Source organism: Cydia splendana, chromosome Z (assembly GCF_910591565.1).
Source record: "Cydia splendana chromosome Z, ilCydSple1.2, whole genome shotgun sequence".
NCBI classification, from domain to species: Eukaryota; Metazoa; Arthropoda; class Insecta; order Lepidoptera; family Tortricidae; genus Cydia; species Cydia splendana.
In genome coordinates, this window is record NC_085987.1 from 16,774,711 (window position 1) to 16,797,238 (window position 22,528).

Genomic DNA, 22,528 nt, shown 5'->3' on the forward strand with positions numbered 1-22,528 from the left:
ATGATATTAATATAGTTAGTCCTTAAAATTATATCTAAGATGGGAAACTAATTAGCAAGGAATTGTAGTATGGCAAACGAATTTTTAGTGGCAAATTTGAATATAGTTGGCTGGTTAATAAACCAGCCAACCTAATAAGGTTGAACTAAAATGTGACTGGTAACAGTGGTGAAGTTAACAAGGCGTGGTTAAAGTGATTGTGGTGAAGTTAAAATGATTGCCAACCTGGAGGGTGAAATGATAATACATTGCAGTAATACTCCCTAGTATTACTGTAATACTCCCTAGTATTACTGCAATGTTCTACCGCCAGAGTGCAGCACTAATTTGTTTAGTAAACCATACAGTATCTTATACATACTACGCCTTAACCAGTTTTTTGACAAGTTTTACATGCATCAAGGCGGTTTGTTTACAGGTGGCTTACCGCGAAACGCGAAAATCGTAATTTCGTTATCTGTTTCTCTATCGATCGAATAAGCAAGAGTGATAGAGAGGTAGAAACGGAACTTTCGATTGAAGTGTTTCACGGTAGGCCATGTGATTGAGTTAGTGACGCCCTCTATGCAGAGTTTTGCGTAATATTCCCTATTATTGCAGACGGCGATTATTGTTTTATATCCTAAGCTAAAGACATACATATCTGGTGTTACAGTGAGCCTTTTTATAATAAAACTCAAAAAAATTATGCGATTCATAGTCAATACCGGGATCCCGGGATCCCGGTATTGATGAAGACAGTTTCGGTATTAATAGCGGTATTGAAAGTAGTCCGGTATTTGGAAGCCCTAGTGGGAACTGGGAATACGCCTCATGTATTGGCGGTCACGTGGGGCGGGAACAACTGGAAATACACCAATAATGGGGGTATTCCCGTTTGTCTCCTTCGGGAACATGTTGGGAAAAGACCAACAATCTTTCCCATTTATCCCCACTTCATTGAAGCGGGGCCAAATAGGAACACACCATTAACGGGTGTATTCTTATTGTTCCCCGCCGGGAACAGATGGGAATAGGCGCTGCATATAAAACATTTCCATTTGTCCCTCATGTATGGCCGGTAGAGATGTGCGCCGATGGCAAAATCATCGGCGGCGGCGTCCGATGATTTTTTGACCGGCGGCGGCGGGTTGATCGGAGTGAAATCGTTGTGGCATAATTTTTGATACTGCATGAGAACGTGGCTGTAGAAACTCTATATTAAAGCCTTCTGAGCATTTACTAGGCTATCCAAAACATATTATGTGTATTTTCTAAATTGTTGCCGAAAATTATATCCCATCATGACATTTGGCAACCAATTATTACCAATACCAACCTCACGGTTACCAACAGTATGATTAAATATTAAAATAAAAAGGATACTTTAAAACGCTACATTTTAGGCAGTATTTTTACTTACTGTGTAAATGGAATACAAATAAAACACAAAAAAAATCTTTATAAGTTAAGTCTTAAATCTATGTATATTGACTTTTCCCAGCTGCTGTCGAAGATGATAGATGTTAAAGATGTCATCGTTTTCGAAAGAAAACGTCTCTGGCAGGTAGATTCGCTCAACAGAATGTCTTTGAAGTGTCCCGTCTTATGGAATACTAAGGTCTACTTTGTTTTCTTTACTGCTAGCTTAGTGATGATACTTAGTGATTTAAGTTCCTATAAGTAGGTATAATTGCTTAAGTATAGCTTATTGCGAAGCTTTAAACTGATTTTTATAATTTTGTTTGAACATAAAATGACTAAGAATTATACCTCTGACACTATCTATTCACTACGCAACATGGAATAAGACACGATAGGTATCAAAATTTTCCACGCCGATTATACGCCGATTATACGCCGGTCAAATTTATCGGCGGCGATGGCGTGGAAAAATCGTCGGCGGCGGCGGCGCGGCGCACATGTCTAGTATGGCGTAGGTCACGTGGATAGGGGACAAATGGGATTACATCAATAATGCACCCATTATAACCAATAATAGGTGTATTCCCATTTGTCCCCGCGGGGAACATATAGGAAAAGAAGCCGCATATAAATAATTCTCATTTGTCCCCACCTTATTGGTGTGAGGACAAATGGGAACACACGATTTTCGGATGTATTTCCATTTGTCCCCGCCGGGTACAGATGGGATAAAATTTGTATGAAAATATTTCCTATATATTTCCTCCTTATTGGGATGGGGACAAATGGGAACACACCATTTTCGGAAGTATTCCTATTTGTCCACGCCGCGAGAAATATTTGGGAAAAGACGCTGCATAGAAATCTTTTGTTGCGAGGACAAATGGGAACACCAATATCGGGGACAAATGGGAACACCAAAATTCATATAAAACATTCCCATTTGTCCCCGCCTCATGTATGGCGTAGGTCACGTGAATCGGGGACAAATAGGAATACACCAATAATGGGTGAATTCCCATTTGTCTCCGCGGGGAACATATGTGAAGACCCTGCATAAAAATATTTTCCATTTTTCCCCACCTTATTGGGGTGGGGATAATTGGAAACCAATTTTCGGATGCATTCCCATTTGTCTACGTCGGGAACTGATGGAATAGGCGCTGCGTATAAATCGTACCCATTTGTCTCCGCCGCACGTATGGCGGCGGTCACGTAGGGCAGGAACAAATAGGAATACACCAATAAAGAGTGTATTCCCATTTGTCCCCGCGAGAAACTTATGGGAAAAGACGCTGCATAGAAATCTTTTGAGGCCGGGACAAATGGCACAATCAATATCGGGGACAAATGGGAACACCAAAATGCATATAAAACATTCCCATTTGTCCCCGCCTCGTGCAAGGCGTAGGATACACCAATAATGCACCCATTATTGGTGTATTCCTATATTACTAATAATTACCAATAATGGGTGAATACCCATTTATCTCCGCGGGGAACATATGGGTAGACCCTACATAATAATATTTTACACAAATATCGGATGTATTCCCGCTTGTCCCCGCGGGGAACAAATGGAAATAGGCGCTGCATATAAATAATTCCCATTTGTCCCCACCTCATGGATGGCGACGGTCAGTTGGGGCCTTTCCCAAAATTTTCCTTGGCTCTAAAATACGCTGGAGTTACTTACCTATTCAGATTTGCCATCTGAGTGTGTATTACAAAAATCCTTCGTGTAATTTATTCGAATAAAATAACGAATAATTCATTTATTATTCGAAATTCTAAACGAATGGTTTATTCGCAAATAATCTCACCACGAATAATTGTTTATTCGAATAATGATTTAGATGAAAAATTATTCGAATAATGCCCAACTCTGGTTTCAGTAAGCATAACTATCTACTTTTGTATTAGATAATCATTTAGGTTTACTTTAATTATCAAAAAACTACATCAATGAAGAAAATGAAATACCTGTCAATGAAGTAAACGGTTACTAAGATATTGTTAATTTTAATCTTATGATTATTGAAACAAAGTGTACTTACCTACCTATTATTGACATTACAAATCAATCCAGTAAAACTGCAAAGTAGGTAATCGAATCTTCCTAACCTTCCACATATTCAATCGTATGTCTTCATAGCACGAATCTCCGCTACACGAGAGTGAAGGGTCGAACCGGCGGGTAAATAAGATCCGTTATTTCGTGTATCCGTGTACCCGTGTACACGGGTACCCGTGTAAACGTTTCCGAATCCGGGCGGGTTCGTGTAGTTCAGGTTCTTAAGCCCGGCGGGCTTAAGAACACGGGTACCCGTGTCAGCGTGTAACACGTGTATCGGGAGCTCTAGTCCATCTTGAAGTATGAACTGTATGAACAAAACAAGAAAATTGCGCTTTTGTCGGTGAAATATTGCGTTTATGGATATAGTTGCTATACAATCTTTTTTTGGATAAAATGTGAGGAATCGATTGGTAACCTTACTTATTTAGTTTTTGGAAGTTAAATAAAAACTTAAATTTTGTATCTTTCAGGTGCTGTATTTTTGTATTATTTCCATATATTTTTTTAATATCCACAATATTGTGATAAATTGCTCATTTGCTATCTATTTTACTAGATTTTGTTATAAAATTCAACATGTGTCATCATCCCTATTATCGATACTTTTCCCTAATACTAGTGATCGCCTCCAGTTTCGTTTGTAAATGTATATTATTTTATTAGTAGTATTATTTCGGGGTCGATGATAAAGTTTACACAAAGCCTATTTTATATGACCGCTAAATAGATTTAAAAAAAATACGATAAGTGAAGTTTCAAAAATCCCTTCAAAATAAAGAAAACGGGAACTTAGTTATTAGTTTGTTTCATGTTAATACTTTGAATAAAAATGTATTGTTACAAACAAAACTTGGAGCGATCACTAGTACATGAGAGAAACATCGATATTTGAGTTTATCGATATAGGAACTCCTTAGCTGTCAATAAATTCTGTACATAACGTTATCCGTTCTGTACCCATACCACGAATCACTGACAGTGTCAACACTGACATATACGCTCGCACTAATATACCAGTACGAGTGAGATGCATAGAAAGTAAGTTACGTTCTCGTTCTATTACGTTCACGTTATGCCAGTGCCAAACTGGTGGTAGCTGTACAGTTCAGTCCCAATCGTTCATTTTCGTCAGTCTCGGATGGCGAAAATCCCGCTACTCTACGGCCATAATACATGCATGAACTCAAAATCGTGCTCATTGAGTGTAAGATAATGCATTTTCAATAAAACATAATCAACAATAATTATGAAAGCCAACAAATGTACAAGTACACGAAAAGATGAGTACTCACTGCCAGTGGAATGGTCCTGTTATTCCCTCTCGCAGACGGTCTTTGAGGGAACGCTGTCTCGAGGGTCCCGGTCCCGGCGGCGGGAGCATAGCGGAGCCCGCCGGCAACGGAGCGGAGCGCGGCGGGCCGGGCGGGCCGGGCGGCGCGTGCGCCATTAGCGGTGGGGGTCCCGCGGGAGCGCCGGGCACCGGCGGCGGCGGCGCGCGGGCCGGCGATGACATGGCAGCCGCACGCGGCGCGGGCGCACTACCAGCCTCTCAAGCACACTAACATCACACTGCACCCGCCTCACACCACTACAAGTGGCGCGCTGCAACACGATAGAGACAACCAAAGCCAAATAAATATAAATAAAACAAAGCCCCATTATAACATTTGGCCAAGGCATAAAGCATTATGTGTAAAAACTACAAGAAAAATTATATGAATTTGCTCACGAGTCTCAAGTGTAAAAGCGCCATGCAAATTATGAAAGCAACAATACCAAGACAAGTCAGTAAGCATTATCAAACATTCAGGCGTTTTTAGTTATTCAGGCGTTTTTAGTTAAACAGGCGTTTTTAGTATTAAAAACATACTTTCAATTTGATGGTTTAAATGACTTTTATTTATAGTCATATTAACATAAATTAAAAATGGGGTAACTCACTCGTCACATAAGACGTACATACTCATAAATACTTATGACACCTTTAACTTATGACACCTTTAACTACAGTTCTAGAACTACAGTCCAAATGCTCGCGACCTAAGCTCTCGACCAAATGCAATTATTTGGCAAAACAATAGGCCTGATGACAGTAACAAAGAATCATGGAAATAATGGTTTCAAAGAAACATATATGTTAATATGATTCTAAAAAATGGCCCAATCTCAGTATAAACTGAAGGATTATTAATATATTCAATAAAATAAGAGTACAAAATTCTCCAATCGGCCATTATTACTGAAACGCCAATAAGAAGCGATCTAAGAAGTGGCGTCATCAATCCATGACATATTTCTTAGAGCAGAATAGACAACCTCATTTACCGTAATCCATACGTCCTCACCAAAGAGTTCAAGGTTCAAAAAAATATTATTTCGCCACTAAACATTTATTACGTCCAAAAAATATTTTTACACGATATAAAGTAAATATTTATTTGTTAAATTATAAATAAAATGCTAAATAATACGATATTTCAGCAAAAAACTTTTTAAATTATTTGGCTGAATGGAACTATCATTGCCATGTTGGTTGTCGTAACCAAAAAAAATGAAAAATAAAAAAGTAAATCGGCGCTTGGTATTTTCACTAAAAATGTACATGTATCTAAATAATTAATCTTAAATTGCAACCGTGTGAGAGTTTTTGTATAAAATGAGTTATTGTGATTAGTTTTTGTGATGTATTTATCACCCCTAATCGTAATATATCGTGCTGAATTAACAATATCATTCAGATTCAAGGGAAATTCATAACTGTAAGTATGTAAACAATGTCAACCACCCTTACACCAACTAATTTATGACGTCACAAATGACGTGCGAGGCGTTTTCGCGCGAGGTTTAAACTAGCTATAATATAATGCAATTATTTATGTTAAATCTTATGAGTATAGCTGAAATATTGTGTTTTTCGGAACCAATACAAGTGTACCGACAATATTAAAAGGGATTTCAAAATTTGTCATCAGGCCTATTACATAACTGTAAGGAAATAAATAACTAAGACATAAACGACATTGGTAATAATAGAAATGTATTATTTTATTGAATCTTAATATTTATTTCTTCCTATAAAAAGTTTTTGAAAATTCTGTTATATATAGCAGTTACCTTAAAACGAATGTTAATAATGATATCAATAAATAATAGATACGCAAGTTTATCTCTGACTAAGCGGTGAGATATTTGAATCGTTTTCATTGTAGCGTGGTCCTATGTAGGTAAGTATACGGTTTAGGTAGGACTGTACACTCACCTGCAATAATATGTTACACAACGAAGGCCGCAAAAATATCTGACACGATCTTTGTAGAGCCATAGGGGCTATTCATAAATTACATCATTAGGGGGGGGGTCTGGACATAGGATGATGGTAGTATGACGTAGGAGGAAACGGGGTCATTGTCATGATTTTTGGATGATTTTAGGGGGGGGGGGGATCAAAAATCGACAAAAATAGATGACGTAATTTATGAACAGCCCCATAAGAGCGTGTCACATATTTTTGCGGCCTTCGAAGAGTAACATAATATTGCAGGTGACTGTACCAGGGTATGTTAGGGGAGGGCGTCACGTGACCGATTTTCCTTATAAACGCCTTTCCCATTTTCCTCTCTGGATATTAACATTATAGAAAATATTTTTACTCAATTTGAAGTATACGAGTATTAGCCATGGCTATGCCCCTTCGATTGAGCTTATCGATTATTTGATTGCATATTATAAGAGTTAAGAGCTTTTAACCAATCGTATTTAATTTGTGTTTCGCTTTCGCTCCAATCGCTTCTAACTCTTATAATAATCAAAACATCGAAAAAATTCAAGAGTCTAGCTAGAGGCATAACTATGGTGTCTATGATTAATATACAATAAATTTTGCCAAAATATTGTTCATAATGTCAATATCCAGGGAGGAAAATGGGGTCCACGTTTGTATGGAGAAGCGGTCCTCCACTATCATCTTAATGCACACCGTGCATCGCCCACAGTCCAAAGCGCGGAAGCGCTCAGTTAGTTCAATGACCATACAAAATGCAAATTACTTTTCTAAACACCAGTGGCGGTCTAGATTGTTCGTACATCGCTACAGCGTACGTGCTGCATGTGTATCTAAAATTATTTATTTATTTAACTTTATTGCACAAACAAAGAAAAATGTATAAATGGCGGACTTAATGCCAAAAGGCATTCTCTACCAGTCAACCATTGGGTCTAGCAGAAAATCAATGCTTTATCCCTGAAAAAATAATCAGGATGTTTTGCTTGGTTTTGGTCAACTTTAAGGGGACGTCATTTAAGGTGAAATATAAGTACCTATATAACTATTTTTTTTAAGACACGGACGGAGATTCACTTTGGACTATTTTTAAGATATTCAAAAATAAAACTGTATTTAAAATATAAGGTACGTGATTAAGAATCAATTCAAGTTGTACTATCATGTTGCAATAAGATACAGCAGCCGGTAACGTGGTTATCTCCAACGAACGACCATGTGTGGAATGATCGCTCATTCATTTGGTCTAAACCAAGTAAACTAAACTAGGTTTATTTTCGGGGATGATTATAGTATAACTCATGTGTATTGTTAAATTTGTTAATTGTTAACGATGAAATGAAACTACGGTCCTTGTAACTACTATAGTTCGTTTTTGTTAGCATTAGAAAGAAGGTAAACAATCTTGACGTGTCTTTTTATTAAAAAATATTGAAAAACGCTTTAAAAATTAGTTTATATTACTTATGAAAGCAAAAGAATGTAAAAGATCGTATATGATTTATAATTCTAACATATTTGCTGTGACTTATTTTTCAATGGAAATTTTTAACAAAAATACATGTCAAGGTCGCTTACCTTCTTTCTAATGCTAAAAAAACCAAACTATACCGCTAGTTAAAGTGCATTTTTAGAAGCATCGTCTCTCATCAAATAATAACGATATAAAAATGTTTCTAATAACACTAAATTCTAACGTTCCAGTCAATATTAACATTTTGCAATACTAACTCCTATCTAGGTTCTACCTAGGTTTTTTTTTGAAGGAGAAGGAAAATCGTCGTAATCTTAGTTCTAGCTATTAACGGCCTTAGCGAGTGGCAGCGGTCCAAGATTAACCAACTTGAACTTTTAATAAAGGCCCTGGCCTACAGCACTTAGCATATTCAGAATTTGGTATAGTCTGATTACTTGAGCAAAACCTACTCCTGGTACTAATTACGTAATTAGTTCCAGAATACCTAATGGTCTAAGAGCTAGCCCCTAAGCTAACTCCTAGAAATCTCCAGTTTCATGTTTTGCTTTTATTTATTACGGGCCACACCCTGTGGAACTGTAGAGCACATAGAGCAACGAAACCCATCTAGTGAGTACTTTTCTATATTACATCCGAGCACCTGTGCCCTGTTTATCAAAAGCTTATAACTTGTAATACAAGTGGAAGTCCCTTTTTGACAGCTTTTGTTAGAAGGGGACTTCCACTTGTATTACAAGTTACAAGCTTTTGATAAACAGGGCACTGGTAGCTGTTCAAAAGTGAGGGCCTGAGTGGCAGAGCATACTAGATAGAAGGTGAGTAGTCAATACGGCTCTGGGCTGTGGGATAATTTTTACTTGACAACGGGAATTCTAAGGAAGGGCTAATGAAACTAATACTGAGCCGACTTTGATGAGTGAGGTGTCAATCGATTCCGATCAAGGAATAAAGATAGTACCCATAGCAAATTCACTAGAGGGGTTTCGCTGTTCTATAAGGTATACACCTGAATTCTTTTTCCATTACGTCTACGCCCTCGAATATCCTGCCACGATCCCGCAAAGTGTTATAAGCTGCAACATTAGATATAATGCGATTTTATCCTGCTACAGAGAGATGCGTATTTTTATTAGTCATCTCATTACAATAGCATCAGGCAAAATGCTGTGAGATTAGGATGCGTGAAATTGAACTCCGAATTTCGAACGAACACCTACACGACGGACCGAAAGCGTTTATCGATCGGCCCTTGATCGCCCCGCTCCGCCCAACCCCGCGACCCCCCGCCAACCCGCGAACCTTACGTAAGCTCAGCTGATCGTACCCACCCTGTACCCTTGGCAACGAACACTGTACTGCGTCTGTATGTCTTCCTTCACAGTACTCTGCCTGGTGCTTAGCTAACTTGCCTTGAGAATCAACGTGCGACTTAAACTTTTCATTCATAATATGCGTCACATGATATGTACAGTCAAGTGTAAAAATATGGGTGCACAAATTATCTCAAAAATATGTTCCATAGCTCTTATATATGTCAGCTTTTATTTCCGTTCAATGATGTCAGCGAAATAAGAACTATGGGACATATTTTTGAGTAATACACTTGAAATATAAAACTTGACTGTACAGTCGCTATCAGATATATCGGAGCGGCCAAAGTGCTCAAAATATCTGAACATGCACTCTAGCGCCTTGACAATAGAGGCGTGTTCAGATATTTGTGAGCACCTTGGCCGCTCCGATATATCTGATGGCGACCTTACCTATATACATCATAACTATATACACTCGTTACAAGTAGTGACATTTCGGCATGTAACTTGTAACATACGTAACAACCTTTACAGTACATAATATATGGTCCTATTTTCCCACACTAGTGCGTAAAATAGCACTTTTCGTGCGATGTCAAAAGTTTAAAGGGCCATATGGACTGTAAAACGTTGTACGATACACGTGCGAATAGGTAATTCAAAACGAGTGGCGATAAATTAAAACACGACCGAAGGGAGTGTTTTAAATCGACACGAGTTCCTCTTTTCCGCACTTGTATCGTAAATAACTATTTTATTTCTCATGCTCTGAAAGTGGGTCGTTCTTGTACAAAAAAGTGTGCAGAAAAAGATACGTTTGTGCTCTAGAGCACTGTACTTTCTAAGTAGGTTTTTTATTACAATAAGTAAATAAAATTTTGGATTTCTTGTACAATTTCCATTTCTGATAATTAACCCTTTATAAGGCAGAGACGATTTGGAAACCACTTAGTTAATAAACATTTACGGAGAAGAACATCCTCTTTTTTATTTAACTATAATGGTGTTATATAGCGAGTATATCAGGCTTTCTTTCCTCATTCATACTTTTTCGGTCAGTATTTAATTTTAGTGTAATTAATTAATCTATAGTATGTGGTCAATTTATGCACTATGCCTGTCAAGGGAAGCAAGCTATCGTCATAGTTTCCATTATAATTACTATTAAAAATATACACGTCGGTGTATCTAATAATTTGAATTATAGCTCTTGGAATTCACGATGGCGAGTGGCAATACTCTTATTGGTATGGTGACAAGGTCTAATTTTGATAAATCCACACTCCATCGTGAATTGCAATAACTGTACTACGTTGTTTGTAGTGTCAGGAAAGTGTATCATTTGCCACTTAAGATTAATAAAATTAGAAAAGGTTACATGCTATATCGATAAGTATTGTAATTAGAACTTTTTGCATGGTATTATACACCTTAGCACCTTATGTTTGTTATGTCAATGAATAGGTGTATTGGAAACAGATCATCTGAAAACTCAAGTGCACTAACAGGCTGAGTGCATATATTGACCACATGTTTTTCTTAATGATTTCGTTTTTTGATTTCGCCGTAGATGTGTTCCCCAGTGCATTACAAACATGGTAGTGTATTTAACTTTCACATAGCATATCTGTATAACTGGGGCCTTAAAAAGGGTTAAGCAACAGAAATACTATCACGGTTCATGAAATACAGCCTGGTGACAGACGGACGGAGTGCAATCTTAGTAATAGGGTCTCATTTTTACGTTCCCTTTGGGTACGGAACCCTAAAAATGGTTTCCAAATAGGGTAAATGCTCCAGAGGTCAAATTATGCACCCCAGTAACTAGCCTTTCTTTCCTACTTTTTGCTGTAATTAGCCAAGTTTTTATAATTTTCATGTCTCAAGTATTAGGTATACATTGATAAACATTTTCTATAATGTTAATATCCTGAGAGGATAATGGAGATTATTGGTGTGAAGAAGCAGTTGCGCGCAGTATACGACTTTCCTCTAAAGATAACATGCGCAACTCGCCTAACGTGAAAACACCTAGCAACTGTTTACAACTTTACTAGTTCCTAATGTTCCTCATTAATCGTCCTTTTATTAGGAAGTTGTATGGTATGCAGAGTTTACCTACTATCAAACTTACCGCATACAAATTCTGCTGGTAAACATTATTTTTCCTGTATTGAGGGTACGAGTAAATGCCCCTTCTCTTCCTTTGATTTTTAAATTATTATAAGAGTTAGGAGCTTTGAAAACATTGTATGTATGTACTTTTTTTTTGCTCCTAACTCCTAGCAAGGCTATGGTTAATTTAATATACAATAAAATTCCATTATTTAATATCCAGGGAGGTAAATGGGAACATTTTGGACCACATTTGTATGCAGAAGTGGTCAGCCACTATCGGCTTAAATAAAAGAGCCTGTTGCCTGTAGTGTAGGTAATAGACCCTAAATAAATAAAGCCTTCCTTGCTTGGAATTTGTCATCCACAACGCTCGTATAGCTTTTTTAAAATGTACATATTAAAAAGCTACTTTAAACTCGTACTGTAACAGAAAACATATTTGCCGAAAATTTATCAACAGCCGATTCGGACTGTTCCTAAAAACTTGTTTACTTCTTCCTCTTTTTACAAGCTTTTATTTAACTTGTCCTGTTAGTATGTAATGTATTATGTATGTTAGTGTGGGTCAAAGAGCGTAGCCGTGTTTACATGGAAAAGCGGCCCTTTCACCAAATGTTTACTGTAATTTTTTTAATAAGACTTATGACAAGTATTATTTTCTGTAAGTTTCAACTTCCTATCTTTGTTATTTTTTGAAATATTTTTTTTTTTAATTTTTCATAAAATTGCTTTTTTTTTCACATTGGCTAATGCAATTTACGCAAACTTTTGGTACAGTATTCTATAAATAGACCGATATAATACTACTATAAATAATATTTAATATTACCAACAAAATTCTTGGATAAATGTAGGAAACAAAACTTCAATATTTTTTTTCTTGCTTTCTAGAAGGGCGACACCAATAGTTCTTTGTTAGGTGATTACATATATAAAGGCCTGTAACATATATTTTTTTCAAAATAATCCAGTTGGTACATCATACTAGAAAATGTAAAAATAAAGGATACGGTATCACCCGCAAACGAATTACACTATAATATGTAGGTAAATGAAAGATAATTTAATCGCAAAATCATGCAAATGCACTGTCATCTCTTTTGCGACTTATTTATCTGTCATTCACCTATCATTGTGTAATTCGTTTGCGGGTGTGGGTATACCGTATCCTTTATTTTTACATTTTCTAGTATGATGTACCAACTGGATTATTTTGAAAAAAATATATGTTATAGGCCTCTATATAAGCAATCACCTAACAAAGAACTGTTGGTGTCGCCCTTCTCGAAAGCAAGAAAAAAAATATTGAAGTTTTGTTTCCTACATTTATCGAAGAATTTTGTTGGTAATATTAAATATTATTTATAGTATTTGTAAGTCTCTATATATAGAATACTGTACCGAAAGTTTGCGTAAATTGCATTAGCCAATGTGAAAAAAAAAAGCAATTTTATGAAAAATTTAAAAAAATCATATCTCAAAAAATAACAAAGATAGGAAGTTGAAACTTACAGGAAATAATACTTGTCATAAGGGCTCTTATAAAAAAAAACAGTAAACATTTGGTGAAAGGGCCGCTTTTCCATGTAAACACGGCTACGCTCTTTTGGAAGCTAAATTTGACCCACTTACCGATTTCCGATTAAGCTGAAATTTTGCATACACATGTAAATCGGATGACAACGCAATATTATGATGACATGGAGCTGATCTGATGATGGAGGCGGGAGGTGGCCATGGGAACTCTGTGATAAAACAACGCAAGATAATTGTTTTTGGGATTGTTGGAATTGTCTCAATGATTATTAATTAATGCCTGTGGAAAAAAAGTATAGTCAGCGATAAAAGCTTTTACCAAAAATTAAACTTACTTAAAACTTATTTAACTGTAAGCACCTACTCTTCTTGCTGTTTCTACTTTATTATTGCATTGTCATCGTCATGGCAATTATGTAACTAGACAGCTGATACGGATTTCAAACTGACTCAGATTGTTCACTATTATGCATTACCTACTCGCTATACGTCGTCTTAATTGTTAAGGCAAGTGACTGCTTTTTCAGTGGCCCGACATCTTAGATATCCGTTGGGCAGCAAAATTTGTTTGAAGATCTAAAGTGGCGCTCACATGTCTCAGAATAGTTAGGTACCTACGCAATGGGGGATCCAATTAAAGGCCGCCCCGCTACTGTGGTATGCCCTACACTCTGTGATCAGCACTCTAAATTTGCAACCACCCCCACGCAGCTTGATTTGAATCGATAATTTTCATACATACATGGATTCACCTAATTAAAAGCTTAGATGCTTAGAACACGCTTAGTGACGTAGTCAGGTCAAAGAATAGCTAGAAAGTTTAGGTACATTTTCGTATGAGTTTATTTTGATCTCGTATATGATCGTCACGAAACCTCCACGCTATTCGTGTTGACATAAACCACAACGAATAGCAACATTTGATTGATCGCCGCCATACCTCAGTCACGTCCCACGGGATGGGGAATAGGGGACGATCGAGTCGAACAACGTGCATGCTCTATTTGAAAATGGGAACTGGACTTGACCGCGTTTCCTGAGACAGTCAGCCGATATTATTCAGAATATAAAACAATTTCGATTATTAAAATCATAAATGATCCGTTAATTTCAAATATTCGAGAGGATAATAATATTAAAATACTTAGTTTCATGATTTAAGATTTTTGCTATATCCAATGGAAGAGAATTTATTGCCAATTTTATCGTAAGTAAGTAAGATATAAGATCTTAGTAAAGATATGTTCAAAAGCACCCATCGTATCAGTTTTATACTAAGCGGAGGCGACCCTGCCCGGGTATGGCCACGCCATCGACGAAATTATTGTCAAATTAAATTACTCTAGATATAATTTATATTATATTAGAGAGTTACCTCTTAATATAATTCAATTAATAGTCAATATCATGAACCGGATAATCGGACCAAGCTAACTGCGTGGCATTTGCGATGGCAAAGTTTGTCTAATTTCTATGAATATGACGTTTATATAGTGGCACTCCCTCACTTTGTTCTATTTAAACGGTTGCAAAGCCTAAACGGACCCTACCACATTGTGCTCTATAATCTCAATAATTCTACAACTATGTACAACTTTAGGTTATTGTACATGTACAATACAACCCCAATATGTACCTAGTTCTAAAACTAACATTTTTTCCTTGATAGTATTCAGCAGATAATCAGAGGCCGATTGAACTTGTAACTATAATAGTAGTGAAAGTCTGTTTCTAATCAATGGAATTGGAAAGAGATCAGCTAATATTATTACTACTGTTTCTAATCAATGGAATTGGAAAGAGATCAGCTAATATTATTACCATTTATTACACAAGTTGTTATGCAATCGGCCCCAGATTATAAATATTACTGCAACGATTTTGATAGCACACGCAAAGCCAGTGTTATTTTAAACGTCAAACTACTATGAAATTATGACGTATAAATAACACTTTCACTGCGTGTTCTATCAAAATCGTTGCAGACTTCCTTGGTCTAACTAACTATAGCTATATTGTAAAAGAATAAGTTGAGTGTAGAGGGTGGCGAGTACGGAGCGAACACCGGACGCGTGTTGCGCTTGCTAAATATTTGACCGGTGCCGCTCGATACCAGCGACCTTGCGGCGGCGGCGCGCCTGCTCCCTGTCGGCCGCCCGGCCCGGCCCGGCCCGGCCGCCCAGCGCGGCGCGGGCTCCGCGATCAGCTGTTATCCTCGACAACCATGCATGCCACTCACTAAACAACATAGTTTTTTGCTTCTATGTTGTATGTAGAAAACTTATTTCAAACAGGTGGGCGATACAAATACTATTTTGTGTTAGTGTTCTGAATGAGTTTATATTTATTTACTATACCTAATGAATATTACATTTTTTCACCTTTGCAATCAAAATTTTAGGGAGAACTATATATGCATTACTTTGACCGATCACGAAATTGTTTAACGTGAATTATGTTTAAATTTATACCGATGTAAAGCAAAAATTGATTTATTATTTTATGTTCATTAACCATTTGGCTTTTTATTTATAGCTTTAATGCAAACTACCACTGAGCTTCAATAAAACATGTTTTTTTTTTCTTTAAAACCGATGCCAACCAATACACAAAACACTTTTAATTTCTAATAAAACTGCTTTTACTACGAAACAACAACTGATTTTTGCTATTTTTTAACTTTGGCGATGATTGTATGAATTAATTTACAAGTCATGATCTCATGATGATTATGGAACTAGTTTCCCTATATGATAACATTGATAACAAAACAATGACTATGATGTATGGAACATTAACGAATCGCTGTCTTCGGCAAGTATAAATGAATAATGAAGTGCAGTCAAAGCATCTAATGTGGTCCATGCATCGATGCAACGAACCGAAGAGGCTGTACAAGGTTTGTGTGAAGAAGCGCTGGCTGGAGGTAATACGGCATAACGCTTACACGATCTGCTTCGAAGGCTGGAAGCGTGCAACTGATGTTAGATAGAGATAGGAGCGCTGGGCAGGGACAGGGGTGCGCGGCAGGGCGGCGAACAACAGTGCGCCCCGGCGGGTCCGACCCCGCTCCACACCAACGCCGACGCCGCCCCCATATAATCACAGGACGGTTCCACAACACCTACTTCCTTACTTACTCTACATGTATACTACTACTCTTAGCTTGTACGGATTGGAAACACCTTTTAATGAATTATACTAATGTAATGGTCTATGCTCCATTTTCAAACCAGGCACGCAATTCGATCCTCTGTCTCGAAATGCATGTAATTTCAATTCGTCATCAATGAACACAAAGCAAAGGAACTTGAACTTGGGAGGAGAAACTTTTTGTATTTAACGACACGTTACCGATCTAACATTGATTATAACTACATATTACTGATTATTTGCTTAAAAGGAAATATGAGCTGACCTCCTTTTCAGATTTGAGAATTTTAATCGAAGATTTCTGTCTCATTGGTGGGCCGGCAAGGCGGCTTGATGTGATAAGTACGAGTATAACTGCAGTATCGACTAAAAAGTAAAAACCCGCAGTCAAAATCACAAGGGTTGAGGCTTCGTTCGTAACAGAGGTAACAGTTCACTGTTACTTCCTTCAAAAATCGAAACTCATCCAATCGAAACTAAATTTTGAACAATCATTGCTCTAGGTTCAAAAACCACAGAAGAAACTAAACGAAAATACACAGAGAACGTACAGACTTGTATGGAAAATTAACCCCTCCCGTTGCCTTAACAAGGCCATGATTGGTATCGCCCGTCGAGGTAAAAAATGTGAAGTTTTACTTCCGTTCCGCGGACCACGTTTGTTACAGATGCTTTTTCTGCAGTTTGGACAATACCTGCATTGTGGATTTTGCTCTCATCATTGATTCCTCGTATTTATACTCTTATATTGTAGCATTATAATCAGCATCCTAGCCTAATTAATGGACGATTCCATATGATGTCAACAAATCGGAATTTAAAAATGTGCTGCAAAACAACAATTAGGATATATTTTGTGATAACAGAAGTGCTAAGCCACATCGATTTTTTTTTTACCGTATAGTTAACAGCCAAGCAGTGTCCATCAAAATTTTTCGAATTATGTCAAATTCATACGTGCTATCTTCTTCTTCCTCGCGTTATCCCGGCATTTTTGCCACGGCTCATGGGAGCCTGGGGTCCGCTTGACAACTAATCCCATGATTTGACGTAGGCACTAGTTTTTACGAAAGCGACTGCCATCTGACCTTCCAACCCAGAGGGTAAACTAGGCCTTATCTGGGATTAGTGAAATTCATACGTGCTATATTCATACTTAATAGGCTAAAACTTCTTATTTAGAAGAGGTATTTAAATGAATATTTTTTCGTTTTATAGGACTATAAATGGTGGCATTATACTTTCTAGCGGTCACATGGTATCGTGCGGAATTCAAACTCACATCAAAAAAATGTACGAAATTGTACGCTAATTAGAATGTTCATTGCGAAGCTGCGTTTTGTGAACTTTCTCTCAGTGCGTTACAAGCCATGAGTCCTGTATTGAACTTTCTCGCTATGCGGTACAAGTCAATTACAGCCTGTATGAGGGTTTATATTACCTAAAATATCTTTACTAAATATATGGGGCATTATTTATGCAAAAGGGACTTTATTGACGATGGCGCTTATGCCGCACAGCGTCTCGCTGCATTGTATTTATATCGGAGTATCGTTAATAATGGCGTAAGCGCCATCGACAATAAGGTCCCTTTTCATAATAGATAACGTCACATATATGTATTTGTTAAATTTACTTCTGGCGATGTTTTACTAGTTTTTGACGAAGGTTTTTATAAGCCTTAATAACAACCAAAACCTTGTTTAACTGTTATTAAAAAAATACATGTTTTGTGAAAAATACAGGGTGTGGGTGTGAAAAATAAATGTAAGATAGCTTGGGAATATGCCCACGAAAGAAAGTTTGAAAGTGCCCACGGATTAATTAATATAGAAAAGTACTTACTAAAGATTTACTCGTTTACACATATTAATAAAAATATATTAGGCCTCACCACTTAAACTTTTTTTAAATTCAAGTAAAGTAGGGATGGCACCTAAGTCTTCATTTCTTAGGAAAAAGACAGAAAGTGCGGCGAAAATACTCCCTTTTGCTTGTTACATGTATAGTACCTATCTACAAGAGGTCCCCTTTCAACTCTGCCTCCTCTGACTGACGGCCAACTTTGGAACCCTAATCTAAGTATGGCCCGACATGCTCTTGATCGGTTTTTATACTATTACCTACTGTTATTACAAATTAAGCGGGTCATGACATGAGATATCATGAGCCGTTAGCAGGTACGAGTTATAAAACTATTAATTACTCGTAGACCGTCCTGGTCCCGGTCCGTTAGAATTATTCTCGAATTTGGTATGATAATAAATTACATAATTTATTGATACATACGTAAAAATAGCGGACTTGATTTCATTTGGCATTCTCTATCAGTCAACCGTAAGAACGAAGAAAGGCACACAGTGCAACATTGCGTGTTGTGTAAAATGATGAAAGGCATTTGAATATTGATGGTCCCAACCTCTCAATTTCCAGTGTTTGTGAACTACATTACATAATACACTTTATTAGTCTTTATGAGCAAAGTTTCTGCCCTGTGTGGTAATTCAGTTGTCCCTGCCCATAACCTCTGTCTCGGAAAGCTATCAATTTTGTATTTATTAGTCATGGATGGACTTTTGTGCCACCAACGGTCATATTGCCTGTAAGTAGGCATAGGATTTTAATTAGTACATTCCGATATTCTAGCTCGACCTTGATATGCGCAAAATATTAGCTCGATTTGAATATTTAAAAATCACGTCATAACCGGTTTACCTGAGAATACTAGTATATTTACGGCACGTCAAGGTCCTATCAATTTTATTTTTAATTAAAATAGTCTAAAACCAAAATTCCGTGTCTCTCACAAAATTCAAGAGCAATGTAAACTGGTCACTTTAAGACTGTATGTACTTACACAAAGTCACCCATTTTCGTGAAATGTATTTAGATATTTTAGATAGTAATAATAGCAAGTTTGTTGCACCCTCCATTTGATTGAGCTCCTCTAGTTACGAGTTGCCGCCCAGGAGGTGTCGGAAGTTCGGAAATGAAGCGTCATATTCTCTCTTCCCAAAAAACTAAAACTAAAAAAACTGTTGGCTGCACAAGTGCACACTGCACAGACTGAGTCAGACGTAGAATCTTTAAGTCCTGAATAGGTATAACTGTATTGATACAGTAAGAATAAACCAAATAGTCAATAAATAAATATTAATTAAGTGTTAATAACAAGTTGAGTAAACCATAAGTAGAATAGACATATCACGACTCACGACCTGTCATTCTCCCGGGCCAGATGTATCTACGAGGTGTGTTCATTCTTTCTTTGATTAATTCTCTTTTTTAGCTATTGAAATCATAATTTTAATACGTTATTTATCACTACTCAATGTAAATAAAACTGAATTGTATTTAAAAACAACAATTAAGAGAAAATATTGAGATAACCATTTGCGATAACCCTAAGTTCGTTGATAACGTTAAATCCGTCCAGACTGTAAACAGTATCGGTTTAATACATTAACATTAACAATGATATCAATCATGGCCAGAAAGTTTATTAATGTTGAAAAATATTTTTAGAGACAATGATTCATGATTTTGTATGTCATGTCACATAATACTTCATTGTGTTATATTTCAAGCAGTTATCCTACCTTCATGCAAAACCCAGTGGGTTGCCAAATTGAATGAAATTTTGCACACAAACAGATAATTTTTATCCAAATAAATTATCACCGAAGAGTAAATAAAATGAGGAGCACGGGTCTAGTAGTTTGCGAGGAGTGTCTCTAATGTCAAGCTTGAGTTAGATGAAGTGGCGCATAATTAAAAAATGACATATTAAAAATAATTACGATTTATGCACGATGCAACTATGGGTGATATGGGTCTACTATTGCATTTCTCTATCTTTCTTTATCTATTTCGTATTTCTCGAATACGATTGGTCGGAACGCCCTCTTTGTTACGTATTTTTCCAAGGAGCTCAGACTTTTATCACTATAGTTACTTCGTTTCTTTTTTGCAATTGATAAGGGGTTGTGCACAAATCACGCGAGGTGTTTTCGGCTACTTTTTGACCCCCCCTCCCCCTTGGTGATATTTGGTGAGCTTTTTGGCTACCCCCATCCCCCCACACAAGCTCACGTGTATTTTTTTGAATTGTTTTTTTACCTAATTTTAAGATAAATAGTTAGTATAGTATATAGAAAATCTTGTTTATTTTTCTATTTTCGTTAAATAGACTCGCTATTTTGAAGCACAGAGTGAAGATTTATGTTTAACGAAACCGAGAAAAAGTATCTACTGACATGGTAGGTTCTTTTTTCTTAGTTTCGTTCACTGTAGAAAAATACACGTGAGGTTTCCTTATACCCCCCTCCCCCAACGTGACCTATCGTGATTTTAATATTATGATGGTTCTTATGTTCCAGGTAAGGCAAGAAATATACCTACTGCATACCCCACTCACCACTTATGGTACATATTTTTAACAGGAAACTAGCCTATTATAGAAAAATCAAGATTTAAGAGTAGTATTTAATTTGTGTTCACAATACTTAAAATTAAGACAATCTAATAAAATAAACAGTCACCAACTAACCGAGTGAGAAAGGTATCTTATCTATTCATATCTACGGCCTTTAAATAAACGCAATGCCAACAGGATGTAAATGATCAAATGGAAAACATGTTACGTATTAATAATTTAATCCTTCACCATGAAGAAATTAAATATTTACAACTACCTAATATTAGTTATTATGGTTTTTCTACTAGAAAATAACATCAATCCAATTAAGCATTAAAATGTTGACTACATAGGTACACAAAGAATTACAGATTAGTGCTTACCAGACGCAAGAAATAATTGTTTTGAAAGATGCATTGTTTAAGTTTCTTTCAGTAGTAGTAGTGTACATAGAATTAGATAACATAAGGGACTCATAAATATTATTGCCATAAAACTAGCTGAATAGTGATGTGAATTTGTTGGTACCTTGCTTGCTTCGGAGCCAGAGCTTGCCGAGCTCAGGCTCTGCGGGACTTTCATAGAAGGAGCCATAAATAATCCAAAAACTCTTTGTTGCCATTCTACATATGTATAATAATGAAATGGAAACCTATATTAAAACAGACCAAAGACCTTCACTCCTGCTAAGTAAAAATGCATAAACTAATTTATATCCCACTACCAAAATGTATATGCAATAACTTGCAGTGTGTTACTATGATCAGTGCTTATTACAAACTAAGTCTAAATATTTAAACCTTCACACCACTATTTCCATATTGAGCATGCATAAAAATATAGTTAACATAATAATAATTTAACACTTACATAGTGTCGTCTCTAAGAAAGCTGAAGGAGTCCAGGAATCTTCTTTTTGTAGGTTTCACAGCCAAAACACTTATACCGAAATTAAGTCATTTATAAGTTCTGGGTAACACAATAGAAACTACCCTCTAAAATGGTGATCATTCCTGGTTTAGAAAAGAAATTGATTAAATTTATTAAGCTATACAGACACAGTATTTACTTAAGTTTTTCATTTGTATTGATATTTGCATCAACAATCAGAACTAGATAACTGTAAATCTGCAGGTATTATCGCTTGTAATAAGAATCTTATCTCTTCAACCTAAATCTTTACATGGGAATGGAATAATAATACATACATAATTTCGAATAATGTTTAAGGGTAAAGACGGCAGAACAGGAGTTTAAAATAAAAAGATAAACAAATGAAATGGACATGTCTATCTAAAAACTACGTAAATATGGATAAGTACGACGATTATTTACTTCGGCACGTTAACTATTATAAACATACCGATACTTAAGTTACATCTACATACATATAATTTCGGTAAATAAAAGTGTTTTAACAAACTATAATGCGGTTGAAATGGAGCAAGAATTTGTCTTTAGTTTTTACAAGCACTAACACCTGTGATATTTTAGTCCATAATAATATAGAAAAATATCACAAACAACGTTATCGATACGATGCGCGACAGTTTTTAGACGTCGTATTCCAACAAACAGGAAAAAAGGCGTTTCAGTTCGAGTACGGTATGCGCATCTGTCATGTCAATGGTTTTTTTTTAACCAAAACAACACTGTCAACGCCATCTTGTGTAATTCTTTAAGTACTTTTTCTGTAAAGGGTGTGTCATACATACCCAAGAAACGTATTTATAAATACTTTTAGGTTTTAAAG

At 36.4% G+C, this 22,528-nt stretch overlaps 1 protein-coding gene across 7 annotated transcripts in view; it reads right to left on the reverse strand.

Moving 5' to 3' along the window:
* LOC134804722 (TLD domain-containing protein 2) overlaps positions 1-21,803 on the reverse strand; it is a 146,463-nt gene extending 124,660 nt beyond the window's left edge. For 2 of the 7 annotated variants that reach the window (XM_063777899.1, XM_063777896.1), the window contains exons 1-2: positions 16,088-16,192; positions 4,774-5,083 (exon numbers count right to left, since the gene is read on the reverse strand). In XM_063777899.1, coding sequence (XP_063633969.1) covers positions 4,774-4,994 — 221 coding nt within the window. In that variant the 5' untranslated portion in view covers positions 4,995-5,083; positions 16,088-16,192. Of the gene's footprint in view, positions 1-4,773; positions 5,084-16,087; positions 16,193-21,645 lie in introns of those variants that run through there. The other 5 variants (XM_063777902.1, XM_063777900.1, XM_063777897.1 and 2 more) reach the window with 4 other exon arrangements.
* Positions 21,804-22,528: the final 725 nt, after the last annotated feature.